At 43.1% G+C, this 19,842-nt stretch overlaps 1 protein-coding gene across 5 annotated transcripts in view; it reads left to right on the plus strand.

Annotated features, from left to right (window-relative positions):
• Positions 1–19,842, plus strand: part of LOC106606286 (brain-specific angiogenesis inhibitor 1-associated protein 2) — a 217,940-nt gene that overhangs the window by 98,222 nt on the left and 99,876 nt on the right. For all 5 annotated transcript variants that reach the window (XM_014202428.2, XM_045719730.1, XM_014202427.2 and 2 more), the window contains one exon: positions 2,397–2,534. In XM_014202428.2, the coding sequence (XP_014057903.1) occupies positions 2,397–2,534 (138 nt within the window). The remainder of the gene's footprint in view (positions 1–2,396; positions 2,535–19,842) is intronic.

The following is a 19,842-nucleotide window of genomic DNA, read 5'->3' on the forward strand; positions in this document are numbered from 1 at the left end:
CTACGCCAGGGTTGCACAGCTGGCGGCCCGCAGGATTTCTATTTTTTTTATGTTCATTGTTGGAAAGACTGTAAAAACACCAGAAAATCGTCTCCAAGTGATTTTATTTGAAGAAATCTGTTCCCCAAGTATTCCCATGCATAATAGAGACACGTGATCGTATACAAATGTAAGAAAGGTTTCTATCTGATTCTCTGTGTGGACATCCAGATTGCCCTCCAGCAGCCCTCTCCTACTCATAGCTTGTTTGTCTCTGTTCTGTCCGGCAGTCTGTGGTCTGTCTTTCTTAGAATTCTATTATTATTTTTAAGTTAAAAAAAATGTCCTCTCTGTCACACTGTTCTGTGGGCAACAGTGTGTACCTCCCAGTGTTTACCACCCTATTCCCTATGTAGTGCACTACTGTTGACAAAGATCAATAGGGTTCTGGTTAAAAGTAGTGCACTGTATAGGCAATAGGATGCCATTTGGGATGTGACCAGTGAGTGTTCTGGGAACTCTTATGAAACCGGGGTCAAACCAAACCCTGCCAATAGCTGATGCTGAAATATGCCTCATTCTGTAGTAACTGGAGGCTATTCCCACAATGACCCTCTGTTTTAATGCCGCTATAGACCCTTCAGAGATGTTTCTGTTCCTTTAGACTGATACGAGATCAACGATCAATTGGTTCTCTAATCCTCTGATGCTTATTTTTTCAATAGGAAAATACACACACACACACACACACACACACACACACACACACACACACACACACACACACACACACGTATCCCTGGTATAGGGAATAGGGTGCCATTTGGAACCTAGCCTTAGACTGCTGTTCTGGGTATTAAAATGCCATCCATTCACAGTAATGAATTCCTTTTTAAAAAAATGGCATCAGCGACAATAGCAATGGTTTTGCTTTGTGAATTATTAATGTCGCTTGTGAGTCATTTCAGGAAAAACAGACATTTTCCATCAGGAAGGAAAATTGTTGTAGCTACACTACTCCCCATGGAGGAATCTCACTCACTCACTCACTCACTCACTCACTCACTCACTCACTCACTCACTCACTCACTCACTCACTCACGCTCAGACAAAATCCCACTCATTTACCAGGCCTGTATTTTTAGAGCTTCTTTTTGGTATATCTGAAAAGGGGTAGGGGGTAAACAACATGAACAAATTAAAGCCACCTAAAGACCTCGTCCCCTTTCCCACTATGAGACATGAAGGAGAGTCTGAGGAACGGGTGGTGAAAGAGAATTCTACTTTTCACATTACACCCTTGCTTTACCTTTCATTGTGACTTGGTCCGCAGCTCAAACTGAGCACAAATACCACAGGAGCCACTAGCCACTAAGCACAAACAATTCAACAATGACACACTTTTATTCTAAAACATATTACACCATTGAATAATGCAACGTTTCACAGGTCTGTATGTGCAGACAATTAAAGGGTGTTGGGTATGCTAGTTATTGCTTTAGATGTCTTGTTTGTAGGCTACACGTTACATTTTATCATCAAGACAAAACCACAGAGTTGCTATAGCAGCAAGTCTTCATCAAGTACCGTTTGCCTGTCAGAAATGAACGATTCATCCTCTCATACCAATATAAAGTACAATAGGCTTACTTTACAACAAACCAGGCTTCCTTGACTTCTCTCTCTCTCTCTCTGTGTGAAAAAGTATTACTTGACCAGCATTTTACAACTGCTCTCAATCACTCCCAGATGTCAGGGCTTGGACAAGTTCCAGAAATGCTAAACGGTTGAACAGGAGAATTTACCATAGATTACCAATCCGCTGGACAAAGTTCCCATATAGATTGCTAGTGGGAGACCAGTACAAGGTCCACGTTATCTCTATCCATTAAAGGTGTTTCCCAAAACCTCTTCCTGAGTCCCCCCTCCCCCGTTCCACACTGTGTGATCCTGATTCAGCTGGTCAGCTAATCATCAAGCGCTTGATGAGTTGAATCACATGTGTTAGTCATGGAATAGATCAGATTACTGGATCTGGCTAGGCTGGGAGTGTGAGATAACGTATTCAAGTTAATGTGAGGGAGGATCAACACACACACACACATCATGGTAATCCTGATTAGCCCTCCCATAATGGTCTGTCTCCAGCACTGCCACATGATAGACAGCTGTTGAGATGTGCTCAGACAGTTAAGATGACAGGGCTTCAGGAGGCTAATAGATGGTTCACACAGGGTCTTAGAGAGACAAGCTTTTGGCCAACTCTAAAAGGGCAACTTGTTACATACTCTATGACAGATCGATATAGGGTGACATTGCCCCCTAGACACTGACCTAAGGTAAACTCTAAAAGGGCAACTTGTTCTCCCCATTGCTGATAAACTAACTTTCTGTGTGCGCTCTCCTGCCCCCTTCAGGCTGCGTTGAAGAAGTACCAAGTGGAGCACAAGAGTAAGGGAGAGAGTCTGGAGAAGTGTCAGGCTGAGCTGAAGAAACTCCGCAGGAAGAGCCAGGGCAGCAAGAACCCCTCCAAGTACGGAGAGAAGGAGATGCAGGTCAGTCTCTATGGAAGGACCGACACGCTTGGATGGACGCACGCATACACACACACACACACACACACACACACACACACACACACACACACGGCTACACGCATGGATGCACGCACATGTGGACAGACGCATGGACACACGGCTGCTCCCTCTCTCACTCACTCTCACACACAAGCAAGGGATAAAGGGGTCAATACACACTTTTGCTCACCTCAGTCCAGGTCTGTTTGTGCCATCTTAGCTAGCTTTAGATGGTTAGTTGGTTAACAGTCTGATGGTCTTGGTAATACAGTTCCACCAGGCTGATGGCTAGCTTTAGATGGTTAGTTGGTAGTACAGCTCCACCAGGCTGATGGTTAGCTTTAGATGGCTAGTTGGTAGTACAGCTCCACCAGGCTGATGGCTAGCTTTAGATGGTTAGTTGGTAGTACAGCTCCACCAGGCTGATGGCTAGCTTTAGATGGTTAGTTGGTAATACAGTTCCACCAGGCTGATGGCTAGCTTTAGATGGTTAGTTGGTAATACAGTTCCACCAGGCTGATGGCTAGCTTTAGATGGTTAGTTGGTAGTACAGCTCCACCAGGTTGATGGCTAGCTTTAGATGCTGTTTAGATGCACACAGGGCCAGGACTGAGGGTGGAGAGTATTGAAGAACCGTGGACACAGTGCTGCTCTGCCCTGAGTGTAGCAGGGAGAGAGGGGACACAGTGCTGCTCTGCCCTGAGTGTAGCAGGGAGAGAGGGGACACAGTGCTGCTCTGCCCTGAGTGTAGCAGGGAGATAGAGGACACAGGCACACATACACACACAGGAAGTAAGAAAACAAACTGTTTACTTGTCCTGTTTTGAAACCCTCACTCAGCTTTTTTTCTGTGTGTGTGTTACTCTGGCATGTATCAGTGATTGAAACACTCTGCTCAGGTCCCCTGTTACTGTAGCTCAGCCCACAGGGTTGGGCTGAACGCTCTGTAAAAACAGGTTTGGTAGCTGTAGCAGGTCTGCTCTTGTAAATGTGTGATTCCAGAGTTAGTGTAAGGCCTGTGGTGAGGGGTAGCCAGCCATAACTTTCAGGGTTAGGAGACATCCAACTGATCGATACTAAAGCTGGAGCCTGACACTGCTGCTGTGAGACGTGATGCGGAAGCTGTTCAGGGACCATCAATAACATTTATTTAAATCAATCAAATGTATTTATAAAGCCCTTTTTACATCAGCAGATGTCACAAAGTGCTGTACAGAAACCCAGCCTAAAACCCCCAACAGCAAGCAATGCAGATGTAGAAGCACGGTGGCTAGAAAACACTCTCTAGAAAGGCAGGAACCTAGGAAGAAACCTAGAGAGGAACCAGGTTCTGAGGGGTGGCCAATCCTCTTCTGTCTGTGCTGGGTTGAGATTATAACAGTACATGGCCAAGATGTTCAGACGTTCATAGTGGTTGTAGAGGGTGCAACAGGTCAGCACCTCAGGAGTAAATGTCAGTTGGCTTTTCATAGCAGAGAGTTAGAGAGAGAGTTGAAAACAGCAGGTCCGGGACAAGGTGATTGAGTGAGTAAAAAGCCCCCACACCACTAGAGGGATATCTTCAAACCACTAACTTACTACCCTGAGACAAGGCCGAGTATAGCCCATGAAGATCTCCCCCACGGCACGAACCCGAGGGGGGTGCCAACCCGGACAGGAAGATCACATCAGTGATACATCCCTCCTAGGGGGAGCTTTTCATGTTTTGCTGGGCTCCCCTGTTACCTCTCCTGGATGCTCTAGCCCTTCCTCTGGTGACAGGGACAGTCTAGAAGTGTTAGATGTGGCCTGCCACTGTGTGACGTTGGGACTATAAGCATTTCGCTACATATGTATGTGACCAATAACATGTGATTTGACGAGGTTCTATCTATTCAAAGCATAGTTCGGCGATATTGAGCATCAAAGTTTTCAAATCCCAGATCTCAGAACTGTTTTGTAGTGACTTCTTCTTTCATAACCCATTAAGGTCCTCACCTGAAAGGTTCCTAGTGCAGAGTATCAAAGTGCAGAGTATCAAAATCCTGAGACATTTGTCAATATATCATTTTTAGAGGGGTGCAATTGCAGATAGAACCTTTTAAGGTTGAACCCAGATTGATATTCCAGAGCCGTAAGGTCTGATCTGACACAGTCCAGTTTTTAGACATGTTCACTTTTTACTGGCAAAGACGTGTTGTTCTGATTGGTCCGTCTGTATTTGTTCAGGCTTTTGATTGGCTTGCATTGGGGTTTATGCAGATAGAACTTTCTAGTCTAGTACTTTTTCAAGAACCATCTGTATATGTATATGGGACTAACTCCTATGGGACGAACTCCTTTGGGACTAACTCCTATCAAATGCGAAACAAAAACAAACACATTGGCCTGGTCCCAATTCCCATACTTGCAATCTAAATAGTAGGCATTTTAGGTTTTCGAGAATAGAACGTTTTATAGTGTGAAATTTAACCTGGTATGCTTTAAATGTGAGGATGTTATACTCATTTTGGCTTTTCATCTAGTAGAATTCACTGAGGAAGAGAACGGTCTTTCCAGGCTCACTGTTTGACAACATCTGTTAATGAGATAAGAGGACATGATACACCCAAATCAACCAATGGCGGGAATCAACGCAATTGCGCATTAGGTTACACATTCTCTGATTGGGTGAGCCTTGTATGTTGATATTTGATTAAAAAAGTATGGCTTGACTGTTTGCTTGTTGGGCCCACCTGCAGACAGGTCCCAACTCATCTAGCCTTGGTCCTAATAATACACGCTACCTTACCAGGGAGAGGAGAAAGCAATCTCCCTTCTCATTTTCAGACTGCTCAATTTTCCTGATCATATCACGAACAGTATGACTGTGGGGGAGGGAGGGAGGGGTTAACTAATTTGTGTTGGAGCCCCACAGGGACTATACAACTACATCTTACAGTCCCCCCCACACACAAACGCACACACACATGCGCACTCACACGCCCCACAGGGACTACAAAACCGCAGCCTACAGTCCTACACAGACTCTTATGCCGCCAACATTGAAACAGCAGCCAGCTACAGTAATACCTCACCAGCCTGGGAACAGCAGCCAGCTACAGTAATACCTCACCAGCCTGGGAACAGCAGCCAGCTACAGTAGTACCTCACCAGCCTGGGAACAGCAGCCAGCTACAGTAGTACCTCACCAGCCTGGGAACAGCAGCCAGCTACAGTAGTAACTCACCAGCCTGGGAACAGCAGCCAGCTACAGTAGTAACTCACCAGCCTGGGAGGACTATATCTATCTAACATTGGAATGCTATTAGAGAAACTGATTAAAAGCTGATTGATTGGAATGAATCATTATAACACACACCTTCTAACAGGGTTGTGAATGTTGAACGCTGATGTTGTTTTTCATCATATAATACACACACTAAACATGTTTAAGATGGCGGTGGGAGTGACAATGTTTTCTTCTCTTCTGTTGTGTCATGGAAGTAAATGATGTGTGAGTGCAGTCTGGTGGATGACAGGAATGGTTAGGTTCTCTGTGTTTGTTGTTCGCTCTCCGTCTCTGTCTTTTTCACCATCTCTTTCCCTCCTCCCTCCCCCTCCTACATCTCTGTGCTCAGTCCTTTTTCTTTGCCTTTTGTAGCATGACACACACACACACACACACACACACACACACACACACACACACACACACACACACACACACACACGCTGCTTAGTAGCCCTGTGATGTTAATGCTGCTAATGATCTCGTTATGTAGTTGACTAAAGTGGACCAAGGCTAGATGCAGCAGGAAGGACCTTTTAGATTAATACTACACACACACACACACACACACACACCAACACCACACACTCTCCACTCCACAGTCTGTTAATGACAGCTGAGACAGGCTGATCTCAGACTGTCTCAGAGGACCCTGGAGCTCCTTAAATATTTTGGTTGTGATTTATTTGGCTTAAAGGGGATTTCTTCCAATGTTTTATCTCGTACTTTTTGTAATATATTCAGTATAGTAACCTGAATTGAAAAGATCATGAGGATATGATGCTGAATCCCCTGGTGGAGGAAGAGGGACTGCTGTTCTACAGGGAGGAAATGATGCTGAATCCCCTGGTGGAGGAAGAGGGACTGCTGTTCTACAGGGAGGAAATTATGCTAAATCCCCTGGTGGAGGAAGAGGAACCGCTGTTCTACAGGGAGGAAATGATCCTGAATCCCCTGGTGGAGGAAGAGGAACCGCTGTTCTACAGGGAGGAAATGATGCTGAATCCCCTGGTGGAGGAAGAGGGACTGCTGTTCTACAGGGAGGAAATGATGCTGAATCCCCTGGTGGAGGAAGAGGGACCGCTGTTCTACGGGGAGGAAGTGATGCTGAATCCCCTGGTGGAGGAAGAGGGACCGCTGTTCTACAGGGAGGAAATGATGCTGAATCCCCTGGTGGAGGAAGAGGGACCGCTGTTCTACAGGGAGGAAATGATGCTGAATCCCCTGGTGGAGGAAGAGGGACCGCTGTTCTACAGGGAGGAAATTATGCTAAATCACCTGGTGGAGGAAGAGGGACTGCTGTTCTACAGGGAGGAAATGATGCTGAATCCCCTGGTGGAGGAAGAGGGACTGCTGTTCTACAGGGAGGAAATGATGCTATACTGTAGTGTACGGTAAAGGGTTGTGAAAGTTGAACGCTGATGTTGTTTTTCATCATAATATAATACACACTAAACATGTTTAAGATGGCGGTGAGAGTGACAGAATGTTTTCTTCTCTTCTGTTGTCATGGAATTAAATGATGTGTGAGTGTACTGTAAAGTATTGTGTGTATTGTAAAGTATTGCTGTAATGTAGTCACCCAGTGCATCGTCACTAGAACACGAACACTTTTTTTAAATTAAAAAAGTGTATACTTTACCCTTTTTTCTCCCCAATTTCGTGGTATCCAATTGATGGTAATTGCAGTCTTGTCTCATTGCTGCAACTCCCGTACGGACTCGAGAGAGGCAAAGGTCAAGAGCCATGCGTCCTCCTAAACACAACCCAACCAAGCCGCACTGCTTCTTGACACAATGCCCATCCAACCCGGAAGCCAGCAGTACCAATGTGTCGGAGGAAACACCGTACACCTGGCGACCTGGTCAGCATGCACTGCGCCAGGCCTGACACAGGAATCGCTAGTGCGCGATGAGACAAGGATATCCCTGCCGGCCAAACCCTCCCTAACCCGGACGATGCTGGGCCAATTGTGCGCCGCACCATGGGCCTCCCGGTCGCGGCCAGCTGCGACAGAGCCTGGGCTCGAACCCAGAATCTCTGGTGGCACAGCTAGCACTGCGATGCAGTGCCTTAGATCACTGCACCACCCGGGAGGACCCTGAACACGAACACTCTTGACAAGTCCTTATTTGCAGCCGGAAGGTTGCTTACATAGAAAGAGTGATGGATGGATGGATGGATGGATGGATGGATGGATGGATGGATGGATATAGATGGATGGATGGATATATATGGATAGAGATGGATGGATATATATACGGTTGAAGTCGAAAGTTTGCATACACCTTAGCCAAATACATTTAAACTCAGTTTTTCACAATTCCTGACATTTAATCCAAGTAAAAATTCCCTGTCTTAGGTCAGTGAGGATCACCACTTTATTTTAAGAATGTGAAATGTCAGAATAATAGTAGAGAGAGTGATTTTATTTCAGCTTTTATTTCTTTCATCACATTCCCAGTCGATCACAAGTTTACATACACTCAATTAGTATTTGGTAGCATTGCCTTTAAATTGTTTAACTTGGGTCAAACGTTTTGGGTAGCCTTCCACAAGCTTCCCACAATAAGTTGGGTGAATTTTGGCCCATTCCTCCTGACAGAGCTGGTGTAACTGAGTCAGGTTTGTAGGCCTCCTTGCACGCACACGCTTTTTCAGTTCTGCCAACAAATTTTGTATAGGATTGAGGTCAGGGCTTTGTGATGGCCACTCCAGTACCTTGACTTTGTTATCTTTAAGCCATTTTGCCACAATTTTGGAAGTATGCTTGGGGTCATTGTCCATTTGGAAGACCCATTTGTGACCAAGCTTTAACTTCCTGACTGATGTCTTGAGATGCTGCTTCAATATATCCACATCATTTTCCTGCCTTATGATGCCATCTATTTTGTGAAGTGCACCTCCTGCAGCAAAGCCCCCCACAACATAATGCTGCCACCCCCGTGCTTCACGGTTGGGATGGTGTTCTTCGGCTTGCAAGCCTCCCCCTTTTTCCTCCAAACATAACGATGGTCATTATGGCCAAACAGTTCTATTTTTGTTTCATCAGACCAGAGGACATTTCTCCAAAAAGTACGATCTTTGTCCCCATGTGCAGTTGCAAACCGTAGTCTGGCTTTATTATGGCGGTTTTGGAGCAGTGACTTATTCCGTGCTGAGTGGCCTTTCAGGTTATGTCGATATAGGACTCGTTTTACTGTGGACGTAGATACTTTTGTACCTGTTTACTCCAGCATCTTCACAGGGTCCTTTGCTGCTGTTCTGGGATTGATTTGCACTTTTCGTACCAAAGTACGCTCATCTCTAGGAGACAGAACGCGTCTCCTTCCTGAGCGGTATGATGGCTACGTGGCCCCATGGTGTTTATACTTGCGTACTATTGTTTGTACAGATGAATGTGGTACCTTCAGACTTGTGAAGGTCTACAATTTTATTTCTGAGGTCTTGGCTGATTTCTTTTGATTTTCCCATGATGTCAAGCAAAGAGGCACTGAGTTTGATGGTAGGCCTTGAAATACATCCGCAGGTACACCTCCAATTGACTCAAGTGATGTCAACTAGCCTATCAGAAGCTTCTAAAGCCATGACATCATTTTCTGGAATTTTCCAAGCTGTTTAAAGGTACAGTCAACTTAGTGTATGTAAACGTCTGACCCACTGGAATTGTGATACAGTGAAATAATCTGTCTGTAAACAATTGTTGGAAAAATTACTTGTTATGCACAAAGTAGATGTCCTAGCCGACTTGCCAAAACTATAGTTTGTTAACAAGAAATTTGTTGAGTGGTTAAAAAACAAGTTTTAATGATGACAACCTAAGTGTATGTAAACTTCCGACTTCAACTGTATATATCTCCTATCCATCCATCCATCCATCCATCCATCCATCCATCCATCCATCCATCCATCGATATCTCTATCCATCCATCCATCCATCTATATGTGTATATATATGGACAGTGAAGAGGCGACTCCGGGATGCTAGCCTTCTATGCAGAGTTCCTCTGTCCAGTGTCTGTGTTCTTTTTCCCATCTTAATTTTTTCTTTTTATTGGCCAGTCTGAGATATGGCTTTTTCTTTGCAATTCTGCCTAGAAAGCCAGCATCCCGAAGTCACCTCTTCATTGTTGACGTTGAGACTGGTGTTTTGCGGATACTATTTAATGAAGCTGCCAGTTGAGGACTTGTGTGTGACGCCTGTTTCTCAAAATAGACACTCTAATGTACTTGTCCTCTTGCTCAGTTGTGCACCGGGGCCTCCCACTCCTCTTTCTATTCTGGTTCGAGCCAGTTTGCGCTGTTCTGTGAAGGGAGCAGTACACAGCGTTGTACGAGATCTTCAGTTTCTTGGCAATTTCTCACATGGAATAGCCTTAATTTCTCAGAACAAGAATAAACTGAGTTTGAGGAAAGTTCTTTGCGCTTTAAAAAAAAACAAGGACATTTCTAAGTGACACCAAACTTTTGAACGGTAGTGGAAGGATGGATGGATGGATGGATGGATGGATGGATGGATGGATGGATGGATGGATGGAGAGATATGGATGGAGAGATATATATGGATAGGATGGTTGTGTGTGCAGGAATACAGCATAGGAACGGCATCATGTAATGTTCATTATTTTATTAGTCTTTGATGCCCAGCACTGCTGGATACATGTAAGATGGGCCTGTCACCTACACACAGTTCAGAAATCAACATGTAGGATGGGCCTGTCACCTACACGCAGTTCAGAAATCAACATAGGCCAATCCTACATGTTGATTTCTGAACTGTGTGTAGGTGATAGTTCAGAAATCAACATGTAGGATTGGCCTATCACCTACACACAGTTCAGAAATGAACATGTAGGATTGGCCTATCACCTACACACAGTTCAGAAATGAACAGGCTATAAGTATTAGTGGAGCTTCCTTGGTCTTGAATAATGGACTTGATTGAGTAGGAGATCAATAGTCATCAAGTTTGCTGATGATACAACAGTGGTAGGCCTGATTACCAACAATGACCGCCTACAAGGAGGAGGTGAGAGCCCTGGCGGAGTGGTGCCGGGAAAGTAGCCTCTCCCTTAATGTCAACAAAACAAAGGAGCTGATCGTGGACATGCAGAGAGAACACTCCCCCATCCACATCGATGGGGCTGCTATGGAGAGGGTGAAAAGCTTCAAGTTCCTCTGCTTGCACATCACTGACAACCTGAAATGGTCCACCCACACAGACAGTGTGGTGAAGAAGGCGCAATAGCACCTCTTCAACCTCAGGAGGCTGAAGAAATGTCACAAGAAGGCAGAGAAGATCATCATGGACCTCAGCCACCACCTGAGCAATGCAGGCCAAAGCTCCATCCCACCAAAACAGGCTGAAATATCAGGTTGTCTTTTGAAACGTGCTGGTCCAGATACTATGTCTTTTTCTCTCTCTCGCTCTGCAGTATGTAGCGTGACTCATTCCACAGCAGTTTACCTTTATCACGAAACAGAAATAACTCATAAAAAAGAGAATAAAACCATCTTCATCTTGTCAGACTTCTGTGTTCCATTCTGTGCTGTAATGGTTCATTGAAATGGCTCCCATCATGACTACCGACTAGCTTTATTGCTCTGGCTAGGGAACACACACAAACAGAGACAGACACACACACACACACACAGAGACAGGAATCTCTAGTCATGATCCTTCCATCTCAGGTTGTGTCTGCTCTGAGTTGTTGTAAAGGATAGTTAGTGGGTTTATCCTAATGCACACGCTATTTCATCCAACTGAAGTAGTTTTGATTTTGTTCAGTTTCATCTGTCTGGATTTGTTGATTCCACCACAGTTGGAATTCCAGTGTACAGGTGTCCACTGTTAGTCAGTGGGGAAGCAGCGCCCAGTGCTGGTGAAGATGTGTAACTGCTCTGTCTCAACTCACACCAAACACAACCTAATGGAAGAAAACTGAACTCTCGTTTTTGTTGCAAATGTTTTTCATTTGGAGTAAACATTTTCTGTTACAAAACATTTTTCAAATGTTTGCTATGGTCTTCGTCTAATGAATACACCCCAGAGCTCAGTGTATAGTGGCACATTTCAAATCTAATCAGCCTCGTTCCTTTCAGCTCTAATCAGCCTCGTTCCTTTCAGCTCTAATCAGCCTCGTTCCTTTCAGCTCTAATCAGCATCGACTGATGAAGCTACGGGAGAATAGAGTATTATCATTGTAAGATTTCTGTATTATGTGTGTGGATCTAGAGTGAGAGAGCGGTCTCACTGTACAGATATGATACAAGTTAATAACAATGGCTGACTGGCTGGGAGCTCCGTGTGTGTGTGTGTGTGTGTGTGTGCGCGTGTGTATTACGGAGTTCATTATCAACACACAGACAGTCCTGACACTGTTATTACGGAGTTCATTATCAACACACAGACAGTCCTGACACTGTTATTACTGAGTTCATTATCAACACAGACAGACCTGCCACTGTTATTACGGAGTTCATTATCAACACAGACAGTCCTGACACTGTTATTACGGAGTTCATTATCAACACACAGACAGACCTGACACTGTTATTACTGAGTTCATTATCAACACAGACAGACCTGCCACTGTTATTATGGAGTTCATTATCAACACAGACAGTCCTGACACTGTTATTACGGAGTTCATTATCAACACAGACAGACCTGACACTGTTATTACGGAGTTCATTATCAACACAGACAGTCCTGACACTGTTATTACGGAGTTCATTATCAACACACAGACAGTCCTGCCACTGTTATTACGGAGTTCATTATCAACACAGACAGTCCTGACACTGTTATTACGGAGTTCATTATCAACACACAGACAGTCCTGCCACTGTTATTACGGAGTTCATTATCAACACACAGACAGTCCTGCCACTGTTATTACGGAGTTCATTATCAACACACAGACAGTCCTGACACTGTTATTACGGAGTTCATTATCAACACAGACAGACCTGCCACTGTTATTACGGAGTTCATTATCAACACAGACAGACCTGACACTGTTATTACGGAGTTTATTATCAACACACAGACCTGACACTGTTATTACGGAGTTCATTATCAACACAGACAGACCTGACACTGTTATTACGGAGTTCATTATCAACACACAGACAGTCCTGACACTGTTATTACTGAGTTCATTATCAACACACAGACAGTCCTGACACTGTTATTACTGAGTTCATTATCAACACAGAGACAGTCCTGACACTGTTAATACTGAGTTCATTATCAACACACAGACAGTCCTGCCACTGTTATTACGGAGTTCATTATCAACACAGACAGTCCTGCCACTGTTATTACGGAGTTAATTATCAACACACAGACAGTCCTGACACTGTTATTACTGAGTTCATTATCAACACAGACAGACCTGCCACTGTTATTACGGAGTTCATTATCAACACAGACAGTCCTGACACTGTTATTACGGAGTTCATTATCAACACACAGACACACCTGACACTGTTATTACTGAGTTCATTATCAACACAGACAGACCTGCCACTGTTATTACGGAGTTCATTATCAACACACAGACCTGACACTGTTATTACGGAGTTCATTATCAACACACAGACCTGACACTGTTATTACGGAGTTCATTATCAACACAGACAGACCTGACACTGTTATTACGGAGTTCATTATCAACACACAGACAGTCCTGACACTGTTATTACTGAGTTCATTATCAACACACAGACAGACCTGACACTGTTATTACGGAGTTCATTATCAACACACAGACAGTCCTGACACTGTTATTACGGAGTTCATTATCAACACACAGACAGTCCTGACACTGTTATTACTGAGTTCATTATCAACACAGACAGACCTGCCACTGTTATTATGGAGTTCATTATCAACACACAGACAGTCCTGACACTGTTATTACTGAGTTCATTATCAACACAGACAGACCTGCCACTGTTATTATGGAGTTCATTATCAACACACAGACAGTCCTGACACTGTTATTACTGAGTTCATTATCAACACAGACAGACCTGCCACTGTTATTACGGAGTTCATTATCAACACAGACAGTCCTGACACTGTTATTACGGAGTTCATTATCAACACACAGACAGACCTGACACTTATTACTGAGTTCATTATCAACACAGACAGACCTGCCACTGTTATTATGGAGTTCATTATCAACACAGACAGTCCTGACACTGTTATTACGGAGTTCATTATCAACACAGACAGACCTGACACTGTTATTACGGAGTTCATTATCAACACACATACAGACCTGACACTGTTATTACGGAGTTCATTATCAACACACAGACAGTCCTGCCACTGTTATTACGGAGTTCATTATCAACACGCTGACAGTCCTGACACTGTTATTACGGAGTTCATTATCAACACAGACAGACCTGCCACTGTTATTACGGAGTTCATTATCAACACAGACGCACCTGACACTGTTATTACGGACTTCATTATCAACACACACGGACCTGACACTGTTATTACGGAGTTCATTATCAACACGCAGACAGTCCTGACACTGTTATTACGGAGTTCATTATCAACACAGACAGACCTGCCACTGTTATTACGGAGTTCATTATCAACACAGACAGTCCTGACACTGTTATTACGGAGTTCATTATCAACACACAGACAGTCCTGCCACTGTTATTACGGAGTTCATTATCAACACACAGACAGTCCTGACACTGTTATTACGGAGTTCATTATCAACACAGACAGACCTGCCACTGTTATTACGGAGTTCATTATCAACACAGACAGACCTGACACTGTTATTACGGAGTTCATTATCAACACACAGACCTGACACTGTTATTACGGAGTTCATTATCAACACACAGACCTGACACTGTTATTACGGAGTTCATTATCAACACAGACAGACCTGACACTGTTATTACGGAGTTCATTATCAACACACAGACAGTCCTGACACTGTTATTACTGAGTTCATTATCAACACACAGACAGACCTGACACTGTTATTACGGAGTTCATTATCAACACACAGACAGTCCTGACACTGTTATTACGGAGTTCATTATCAACACACAGACAGTCCTGACACTGTTATTACTGAGTTCATTATCAACACAGACAGACCTGCCACTGTTATTATGGAGTTCATTATCAACACACAGACAGTCCTGACACTGTTATTACTGAGTTCATTATCAACACAGACAGACCTGCCACTGTTATTACGGAGTTCATTATCAACACAGACAGTCCTGACACTGTTATTACGGAGTTCATTATCAACACACAGACAGACCTGACACTGTTATTACTGAGTTCATTATCAACACAGACAGACCTGCCACTGTTATTATGGAGTTCATTATCAACACAGACAGTCCTGACACTGTTATTACGGAGTTCATTATCAACACACAGACAGTCCTGCCACTGTTATTACGGAGTTCATTATCAACACAGACAGACCTGACACTGTTATTACGGAGTTCATTATCAACACAGACAGACCTGACACTGTTATTACGGAGTTCATTATCAACACAGACAGACCTAACACTGTTATTACAGAGTTCATTATCAACACAGACAGACCTGCCACTGTTAGTACTGAGTTCATTATCAACACACAGACAGTCCTGACACTGTTATTACGGAGTTCATTATCAACACAGACAGTCCTGCCACTGTTATTACGGAGTTCATTATCAACACACAGACAGTCCTGACACTGTTATTACAGAGTTCATTATCAACACAGACAGACCTGCCACTGTTATTACGGAGTTCATTATCAACACAGACAGACCTGCCACTGTTATTACGGAGTTCATTATCAACACAGACAGACCTGACACTGTTATTACGGAGTTCATTATCAACACAGACAGACCTGACACTGTTATTACGGAGTTCATTATCAACACACAGACAGTCCTGACACTGTTATTACTGAGTTCATTATCAACACACAGACAGTCCTGACACTGTTATTACTGAGTTCATTATCAACACACAGACAGTCCTGCCACTGTTATTACGGAGTTCATTATCAACACACAGACAGTCCTGCCACTATTATTACGGAGTTAATTATCAACACACAGACAGTCCTGACACTGTTATTACTGAGTTCATTATCAACACAGACAGAACTGCCACTGTTATTATGGAGTTCATTATCAACACACAGACAGTCCTGACACTGTTATTACTGAGTTCATTATCAACACAGACAGACCTGCCACTGTTATTACGGAGTTCATTATCAACACAGACAGTCCTGACACTGTTATTACGGAGTTCATTATCAACACACAGACAGACCTGACACTGTTATTACTGAGTTCATTATCAACACAGACAGACCTGCCACTGTTATTACGGAGTTCATTATCAACACACAGACCTGACACTGTTATTACGGAGTTCATTATCAACACAGACAGACCTGACACTATTATTACGGAGTTCATTATCAACACACAGACAGTCCTGACACTGTTATTACTGAGTTCATTATCAACACACAGACAGACCTGACACTGTTATTACGGAGTTCATTATCAACACACAGACAGTCCTGACACTGTTATTACGGAGTTCATTATCAACACACAGACAGTCCTGACACTGTTATTACTGAGTTCATTATCAACACAGACAGACCTGCCACTGTTATTATGGAGTTCATTATCAACACACAGACAGTCCTGACACTGTTATTTCTGAGTTCATTATCAACACAGACAGACCTGCCACTGTTATTATGGAGTTCATTATCAACACACAGACAGTCCTGACACTGTTATTACTGAGTTCATTATCAACACAGACAGACCTGCCACTGTTATTACGGAGTTCATTATCAACACAGACAGTCCTGACACTGTTATTACTGAGTTCATTATCAACACACAGACAGACCTGACACTTATTACTGAGTTCATTATCAACACAGACAGACCTGCCACTGTTATTATGGAGTTCATTATCAACACAGACAGTCCTGACACTGTTATTACGGAGTTCATTATCAACACAGACAGACCTGACACTGTTATTACGGAGTTCATTATCAACACACAGACAGACCTGACACTGTTATTACGGAGTTCATTATCAACACACAGACAGTCCTGCCACTGTTATTACGGAGTTCATTATCAACACGCTGACAGTCCTGACACTGTTATTACGGAGTTCATTATCAACACAGACAGACCTGCCACTGTTATTACGGAGTTCATTATCAACACAGACGGACCTGACACTGTTATTACGGAGTTCATTATCAACACACACGGACCTGACACTGTTATTACGGAGTTCATTATCAACACGCAGACAGTCCTGACACTGTTATTACTGAGTTCATTATCAACACGCAGACAGTCCTGACACTGTTATTACTGAGTTCATTATCAACACACAGACAGTCCTGACACTGTTATTACGGAGTTCATTATCAACACAGACAGTCCTGACACTGTTATTATGGAGTTCATTATCAACACACAGACAGTCCTGACACTGTTATTACTGAGTTCATTATCAACACAGACAGACCTGCCACTGTTATTACGGAGTTCATTATCAACACAGACAGTCCTGACACTGTTATTACGGAGTTCATTATCAACACACAGACAGTCCTGCCACTGTTATTACGGAGTTCATTATCAACACACAGACAGTCCTGACACTGTTATTACGGAGTTAATTATCAACACACAGACAGTCCTGACACTGTTATTACTGAGTTCATTATCAACACAGACAGACCTGCCACTGTTATTATGGAGTTCATTATCAACACACAGACAGTCCTGACACTGTTATTACTGAGTTCATTATCAACACAGACAGACCTGCCACTGTTATTACGGAGTTCATTATCAACACAGACAGTCCTGACACTGTTATTACGGAGTTCATTATCAACACACAGACAGACCTGACACTGTTATTACTGAGTTCATTATCAACACAGACAGACCTGACACTGTTATTACGGAGTTCATTATCAACACACAGACCTGACACTGTTATTACGGAGTTCATTATCAACACAGACAGACCTGACACTGTTATTACGGAGTTCTTTATCAACACACAGACAGTCCTGACACTGTTATTACTGAGTTCATTATCAACACACAGACAGTCCTGACACTGTTATTACTGAGTTCATTATCAACACACAGACAGTCCTGACACTGTTATTACTGAGTTCATTATCAACACACAGACAGTCCTGACACTGTTATTACTGAGTTCATTATCAACACACAGACACTCCTGCCACTGTTATTACGGAGTTCATTATCAACACACAGACAGTCCTGACACTGTTATTACGGAGTTCATTATCAACACACAGTTAGTCCTGACACTGTTATTACTGAGTTCATTATCAACACAGACAGACCTGCCACTGTTATTATGGAGTTCATTATCAACACACAGACAGTCCTGACACTGTTATTACTGAGTTCATTATCAACACAGACAGACCTGCCACTGTTATTATGGAGTTCATTATCAACACACAGACAGTCCTGACACTGTTATTACTGAGTTCATTATCAACACAGTCAGACCTGCCACTGTTATTACGGAGTTCATTATCACCACAGACAGTCCTGACACTGTTATTACGGAGTTCATTATCAACACACAGACAGTCCTGACACTGTTATTACTGAGTTCATTATCAACACACAGACAGTCCTGACACTGTTATTACTGAGTTCATTATCAACACACAGACACTCCTGCCACTGTTATTACGGAGTTCATTATCAACACACAGACAGTCCTGACACTGTTATTACGGAGTTCATTATCAACATACAGACAGTCCTGACACTGTTATTACTGAGTTCATTATCAAAACACAGACAGTCCTGACACTGTTATTACTGAGTTCATTATCAACACAGTCATACCTGCCACTGTTATTACGGAGTTCATTATCACCACAGACAGTCCTGACACTGTTATTACGGAGTTCATTATCAACACACAGACAGTCCTGACACTGTTATTACGGAGTTAATTATCAACACACAGACAGTCCTGACACTGTTATTACTGAGTTCATTATCAACACAGACAGAACTGCCACTGTTATTATGGAGTTCATTATCAACACACAGACAGTCCTGACACTGTTATTACTGAGTTCATTATCAACACAGACAGACCTGCCACTGTTATTACGGAGTTCATTATCAACACAGACAGTCCTGACACTGTTATTACGGAGTTCATTATCAATACACAGACAGACCTGACACTGTTATTACTGAGTTCATTATCAACACAGACAGACCTGCCACTGTTATTACGGAGTTCATTATCAACACACAGACCTGACACTGTTATTACGGAGTTCATTATCAACACAGACAGACCTGACACTGTTATTACGGAGTTCATTATCAACACACAGACAGTCCTGACACTGTTATTACTGAGTTCATTATCAACACACAGACAGTCCTGACACTGTTATTACTGAGTTCATTATCAACACACAGACACTCCTGCCACTGTTATTACGGAGTTCATTATCAACACACAGACAGTCCTGACACTGTTATTACGGAGTTCATTATCAACACACAGACAGTCCTGACACTGTTATTACTGAGTTCATTATCAACACAGACAGACCTGCCACTGTTATTATGGAGTTCATTATCAACACACAGACAGTCCTGACACTGTTATTACTGAGTTCATTATCAACACAGACAGACCTGCCACTGTTATTACGGAGTTCATTATCAACACAGACAGTCCTGACACTGTTATTACGGAGTTCATTATCAACACACAGACAGACCTGACACTGTTATTACTGAGTTCATTATCAACACAGACAGACCTGCCACTGTTATTATGGAGTTCATTATCAACACAGACAGTCCTGACACTGTTATTACGGAGTTCATTATCAACACAGACAGACCTGACACTGTTATTACGGAGTTCATTATCAACACACA

The sequence above is a fragment of the Salmo salar genome, chromosome ssa06 (genome assembly GCF_905237065.1).
Source record: "Salmo salar chromosome ssa06, Ssal_v3.1, whole genome shotgun sequence".
NCBI lineage: Eukaryota > Metazoa > Chordata > Actinopteri > Salmoniformes > Salmonidae > Salmo > Salmo salar.